The sequence below is a fragment of the Triticum dicoccoides genome, chromosome 7B (genome assembly GCF_002162155.2).
Source record: "Triticum dicoccoides isolate Atlit2015 ecotype Zavitan chromosome 7B, WEW_v2.0, whole genome shotgun sequence".
NCBI classification, from domain to species: Eukaryota; Viridiplantae; Streptophyta; class Magnoliopsida; order Poales; family Poaceae; genus Triticum; species Triticum dicoccoides.
This window is the reverse complement of record NC_041393.1, coordinates 167,438,618-167,445,407: the sequence shown is the minus strand read 5'-3', so window position 1 is coordinate 167,445,407 and position 6,790 is coordinate 167,438,618. Positions and strand designations below refer to the sequence as shown.

The 6,790-nt window shown below is 49.5% G+C and overlaps 1 protein-coding gene across 1 annotated transcript; it reads left to right on the top strand.

Moving 5' to 3' along the window:
* The first annotated feature begins 237 nt into the window (after nt 1–237).
* Nucleotides 238–1,719, top strand: LOC119340470 (AT-hook motif nuclear-localized protein 25-like). Its single transcript, XM_037612395.1, has one exon. The coding sequence runs from the start codon at nt 408–410 to the stop codon at nt 1,377–1,379; it is 972 nt and encodes a 323-aa protein (XP_037468292.1). The 5' UTR covers nt 238–407; the 3' UTR covers nt 1,380–1,719.
* Nucleotides 1,720–6,790: the final 5,071 nt, after the last annotated feature.

Genomic DNA, 6,790 nt, shown 5'->3' with positions numbered 1-6,790 from the left:
TCTTAGGTCCAAAGAATTTCACCTGTAATGGTCTTCATGTTTGGATAAAGTTACATTATTTAATCCTGATTGTTTATTATTAAATTCGTATTACCAAAATAGCCATTTTCATGGCTACCGGCTGGGCTTGGCATTTTGTTTTCGGGCTTTGCAAGGCCTGCCCTGAAACCCGGCCTGCCCGGTCATTGACCTGGTCTAGCGCTGAATATGTTCCTCATCGATAGCCACAGTCTCGGCTCCAAACTCCACCGCCTACGGCCACGGTACACACTGACACTATTGCTTTTGCTTGTGCGGCGTCGCGCCGCGCTGGCCAGAAATACCACGCGAGAGACTAGAAGGCGGAGGCTCAAGAGATCAAGAAGCTGGCGGCGAGCAACGGGTGGGAGCGCGCCGATGGGAGCGCCATGGCCGGGATGGACCCTGGCGCCGGCGAGCCTCGGGGCGCGTCGCACTACCTCGACCTCCTCCTCGCGCAGCAGCAGCAGTCGACGCCGTTCTCCCCCATCGCGCATGTCAAGGCGGAGCACCACTCCATGGCGTCGCCGGTCAGGAGCCCCGCCTCCGGCGCCGGTGCCGAGCAACACGGGGGCGGCGGCGACCAGCAGCAGCCCTCCTCATCGGCCATGGTGCTGGCGGATGGCGGCGGGGGGTCCGCGCGGCCGATGCGGCGCCCGCGAGGGAGGCCGCCGGGGTCCAAGAACAAGCCCAAGCCGCCCATCATCGTGATCCGGGACAGCCCCAACGCGTTCCACTCCCACATCCTCGAGGTCGCCGACGGCGCCGACGTCGTCGAGTGCCTCGCCGAGTACGCGCGCCGCCGCAGGCGCGGCGTCTGCGTGCTCAGCGGCGCCGGGGTCGTCACCAACGTCTCGCTTCGTCAGCCCGGCGCGTCGTCGTCGTCGTCGCCTGGCGGCCTCGTTGCCACCCTGCATGGGCAGTTCGAGATCCTGTCGCTTACGGGCACGGTGCTGCCGCCGCCGGCACCCCCGGCTGCCAGCAGCCTCGCCGTGTACCTCGCCGGCTGGCAGGGGCAGGTCGTCGGCGGCAGCGTGGTCGGCCAGCTCGTCGCCGCGGGGCCCGTGTTCCTCATGGCCGCGTCGTTTGCCAATGCCGTCTACGAGCGTCTGCCGCTGGAGGTGGAGGCAGAGGAGGCCGGCACGGCCACCGCAGCCAGAGAGGCGCAGGGAGAAGGCGCAGCAGGGCAGCCCCCCGGCGCTGTACCGCAGCAGCCTGCGGCGTCGCAGTCGTCGGAGGTGACCGGAGGCGAGGCCGGCGGGCATGGCATGCCGTTGTGCAATCTTGAAGGGAATGTTGGGAGCTACCAGTTGCCCGGACCCGGAGACAACTTGGGGACCTGGAGCGGCGTCAGGCCATGATTGCTTGGACTGTTTTCCAGCAAGGTCGCATCAGAATTACTAGGAGATTTGAAGGAACTGCGGTCGATCACTGTGGGAAAGCATTTTGTCTACGGTACGTGTTGCAAGCTTTGCACTTGAGACGATTTGTGGAGTATGCAATGCATGTAAAATTATGGGTCAACGCATTTTGTGGACTAAGTTTTAGACTTTTTAGTACTCATGTCGGAAAAATCTCATACTAGATCGCCTAGTGTATCAGTGTCGCAAGAATTTTTTTGGAACAAGAACCCGGAAGAATGAAAGGTTAAGTTGATGTCCCGGGTTCATCCTGTAATATTTTTTATCTCGAATCCGTGGCCTTTTTACAGCAACTTTTCTATGCAATGATGCTTGTTACTCTTTTAATTTTCAGTTCGACCTTCTACTGATACACCCCCCACAACAATTTAACAAAATGAAAGCATGGTTAAAACTCGAAACGACCTTTAGGTGTCACGCAACGCAAGGTGTATTCCGGTCTTTGTGTTTCCGCTGCATGTGTCACTTGGTCATGAGCAATTCCCTGCTTCTGTTCAGTTTTGCTACTGTCGACTCTGAATTAAGGAGTGATCGGGTCAGGATTTTGAACCCTAGTTTAGGGTCTGCGACAATTTCAGGAGTACCACGATTTCTACAGCCTACTCCACTTTGCAAGCTAGCCTCCCCTATAGAAAAAGAAGTACTACAGTTATGTCCCTAGTCCTCTGTTTTGTCTGTTAGTAATGCCAGGTTGCGTTCTCCTAGATCCTTTTGGCAGCCCAGCGTGGTACGAGCTCCAGCCATGAAACTATGCCAGCCAGCGGGAGCCTAAGGCTGGTCATGACGGGGAGTAACTTAGACTAGTAACATACATATGTTACTAGTCTATGTTACTACCTTCATAATAGGTAGTGTCATAGGTGTGGTAACATAGTTGTCTTCATTTATTACTTTGTAGACTCATTATGCATTAGAAATCGCTATGTGATGGTAACATATTATGTTACTCTATTTGTCTCTCTCCTCATTAACTACTTGCCACATCATCATTTTTGCTTATGTGGCATCTATGTTACTACCTATGTTACTCCCACTATGACCAGTCTAAATCAAATCGTGCAGTACTGTATTATTCAGGCAGTAAACAGGCTAGCCTGAACTTGTATTTTTAAATGCGTCGTCTATCTAGTATTTCTTCAAATGAAATCGTTATCGATCAAATTTGAAGTAATACGATCATGTTGGAGTAATCAAATTTGGAGTAGTACTTCATACGTAGTACCAACATCACATGTTTTTGTCATCTGACATTCGACGAAAGGTATGTTTGACTGCACCCTCCTTGGTCCTTCTCAAGCATATCCTCGAGAGAAAAGATGGGCTGATAAGACTGGCACGGTGGGGCTCCTGAGCCTCCTCTGGCTGTTTCAGTCAATCTCTTCCTTTATTTCTTGGCAGTGCATGCGTGGCTGCGATCGCTGCTGCGTTGTTCAGATAGAGCCAAAGGCTATACGGTTATAGCTGTGCAGAGGGAAAGAGAGGGCCTAGCACAGGTGCACAGGTGCACGCTAGCGTACCATTTACTGTTGCTGCGAGAGGGGTAAAGATTCTAGCGATCTGCTGCTTCTGCCCCTCTTCTCCCAAGCAGTACGATCCTGGAAATTTTGTTCGTGCTCGGTGCTGTTTCGTGTTCATCGGGAGAGGCGCAGGAGGGCAGAGCACCGCTTCGGAACTCGCTCAGCTTTGCAACTTTTGATGTCATCGCACCTCCTTTTTTGGTCAAAGGTGTGCTCTCGGTCATCAGACTCAAATGTCACGAGGGAGAATATCGTAGGAAACCAACGTTCGGTGAAAATCCATAAAAACAACACGATTTTTTTTAAGTTTCAACAGAATCTCAATAAAATAGGGCATGTTCGGGTGACGTTCCATTGCCAGGCGAAATTTTAAATTTAAACACGTTACGGGATGTGAGCTATGAAAAAAGCAAATTCAGCCCTGAATAGTGCAAACTACACATCTCGTAATGTGTTCCAACTTAAAAAATTTGCGTGGTAATAAAACATCACCCTCTTGACATCCCGTATTTTTTTTCCAGATTTTTAGAAACTTCCAAATGTGTTTTTCATGAATTTTTGTTCCAATGTTAGTTTTCTATGATATTCTCCCAATATCACGGAAGAATTTCACACAAAACCAAGACACAACTATGGGAGCGCGTAAGGGCAACTCCAACGCGCGGCGCGGATTTGATCCGGTTTTTGTCCTATTGGGTTGGCGCGGATTTGATCCGGTTTTTGTCCCTTTGGGTTGACCAGAGGGGCAGCGTCCGGCCCCGTCCGTGTGTTTGCAGGTCGGTGTGCCTGACCGACTAATACATTTCATCCGCGCGACCAGTATGCATCCATATTTTTACACACTTCTTTTGCATACAAATCTAAACATTGAACAAAGTTTAAATCACATAGTTCACAACCAAATAAAAACTCATAGTTTACAAATCAAATAAATATTAAAACTTTCACAAATATATTGAAAAGAAAAGAGCCGTTACATCTACTGGTTTCCAAGGTGAGTCCACGTATGCTTAACCAAATTATTCTGAAGTTGAATGCTAGTTGTCCAATCACGCATTTCATGATAAAATTGGGTGAATTGTGCGAACGTTGCAGGTACTCCATGCTCAGTCACAATATTTTCACCCTGAAATTGGAACCCTTGGACGAAGATTTCGTCCTCACGCCCATCATCTATGATCATGGTGTGCATGATCACACAAACAGTCATGACCTCCCACAATTTTTTGGTGCTTCAAATTCTAGCAGGATACCGTGCGATGGCCCGTCGAGATTGAAGCACACCAAAAGCACACTCCATATCCTTCCTAGCACTGTCTTGTGCTTGAGCAAACCTAGCCCTCTTCTCTCCTAACGGATTGGAGACTGTCTTCATAAGAGTTGTCCAGTGAGGTAGTATCCCTTGTTGTAATGGTGGCCACTGTTCTCAAAGTTGACCTCTAGGCAATTGTCTTCTACAAGCCTTCCGAACACCGGAGAGCACTGGAGCATGTTGATGTCATTGTGAGAACCAGCCATGCCGAAATAAGAGTGCTAAATCTAGAGATCTTGTGAAACCACAACTTCAAGTATGACAGTGTAACCTTTGACATGCCCCCTATACTGCCCCTGCAAAGAAGATGGACAGTTCCTCCACTTCCAGTGCAAACAATTATGTTACCAAGCATCCCCCGAAAAAGCCCATATCTACATTGATCGGCAACAACCGGGTTGTATCCGCATCATTTAGCTCTCTCAAGACCGTGGACCAGACACTGCTACTATAGCCTTGTAGAACTTGTACATTGATGCAAGGCATGTGGACTCACTCATGCGGACATACTCATTAACAAGATCACCGGGAATTCTGTATGCAAGTATCTGAATAGCTGCAATGTGTTTCTGATAAGAGGATAAGCCAACCTTTTCAAGGTCATCCTCCTTGCATACGAAATAATCATCATACACCATCACTCCTGAAAGGATCGATATGGTTGACGAGGGGGGGGGGGTGAATAGGCAACTAACAATTTTTAGCTTTTCTTTACCAATTTAAACTTTGCATCAAAGTAGGTTGTCTAGATATGCAACTAGGTGGACAACCTATATGATGCAACAACAACAAGCACACAAGCAAGCTAGGGAAATAACACAAATAAGCTTGCACAAGTAAAGTCACGAGATAACCAAGAGTGGAGCCGGTGAAGACGAGGATGTGTTACCGAAGTTCCTTCCTTTTGAGGGGAAGTACGTCTCCGTTGGAGCGGTGTGGAGGCACAATGCTCCCCAAGAAGCCACTAGGGCCATCGTATTCTCCTCACGCCCTCACACAATGCGAGATGCTGTGATTCCACTATTGGTGCCCTTGAAGGCGGCAACCGGACCTTTACAAACAAGGTTGGGGCTCTCTCCACAACTTAATTGGAGGCTCCCAACTAAATCCCGGAGCTTCACCACAATGGAATGTGGCTCCGAAGTGACCTCTTCCTTCTAGGGAACCCAAGCACCTAAGAGTAACAAAATCCACACAAGAAAGTATGGGGAAATCAAATATCCTTTGGTGGAAGTGTAGATCTAGGTCTCCTCCTTCAATCCCTAGCAAATCAACGAGTTTGAGTGGCTAGAGAGAGAGATCGGGCAAGAGAGCTTTTAATGGCAGTAATGGAGGTGAGAGAGAGGCAAGAGATGGGTGGGAGGTAGGAGAAGCACCTCCTTAAATAGGCCCCCCACAAACCCAACCGTTATGTGCAGAAACGCATAGGAGCGATACTTCCGCAATGGGCACCGGTACAACCGGTGAATGCGGGAAACCCCTGCTAGAGCACCAGGGCGGTACTTCCGGTGGCACACCCGGTAGTACTGGTTTATCAGAATAAACCGAAACTACCGCCCAACAACCGCTCAACTATCGGGCCACATACAGAAAGCAAACCCCTCAGGCCGGTAGTTGGAGCGGAGGTTGGGCCGGAACTACCGCTGGGCTAGCAGTCCCTGGGTGGTGGGGTCCGAGGCGGTACTACCGCCCTGAACACCGGTAGTACCGGTTTATCGAGATAAACCGGAACTACCATTCAACCACCGGTCCACCATCGTACCCGGTACATAAGGGAGTCACCCTTGAGCGGTACTAGGAGCGGTGGTGAGACCGGAACTACGGGTCAGCGGTACAACCGCTCAAAGGAGCGGTACTACCGCCATGGGCAGAACTGCACAGAACAGAGGATGGGGAACCTCTCTCTCCTCGAACTGAAGGTATATGGTGGGTGCGGAGAATGTGTACGTGAAGTGATTCACCCAATACCTTCCGATGTGGATTCCCTCTTAATAGTACGGATATCCTATGACCAAAGGAATAAAAACGTCGGAAACACCGTCTTCGATCTTTTCTGCATAGAGGGAAGTCCTAACTGTCTTGCGCCACACAATGTGTACCTGAGACAACTATGGCGCACGATTAGTCCACACGTGTGTTGTCATCATCACCAAAACCCTAGGGCAGAAGATGCCCTTACAATCTCCCCCTTTTTGGTGGATGATGACAACCACATGAGAAATCCGGGAGTTCTAGAAAATAAAGAAGGGGCTCCCCCTGAGTGTGAGCACTATTTAGAGTTTGCTTTTGGAATGCAAAGTGTGCACACTAGGATCAATGCTCCCCCTGGATTTTATAGACCAACCGGAGATAGCAAAACAAACACAACAAAACATAACACTATAGAGACAAGGATAAGGGCACCAACAACACATAAGCTCTACTGGTAGAAGAGTGCATAGATAAATAGATAAGGACGCATGTCTTACACCATGCACGAGACCACAACACAGGATAAGTCCACAAGACACTAGAAAGAGCAA

Bases quoted from the DNA above. Each gene is read 5' to 3' on its own strand.
- LOC119340470 (XM_037612395.1), top strand. From the start codon at position 408: ATGGCCGGGATGGACCCTGGCGCCGGCGAGCCTCGGGGCGCGTCGCAC.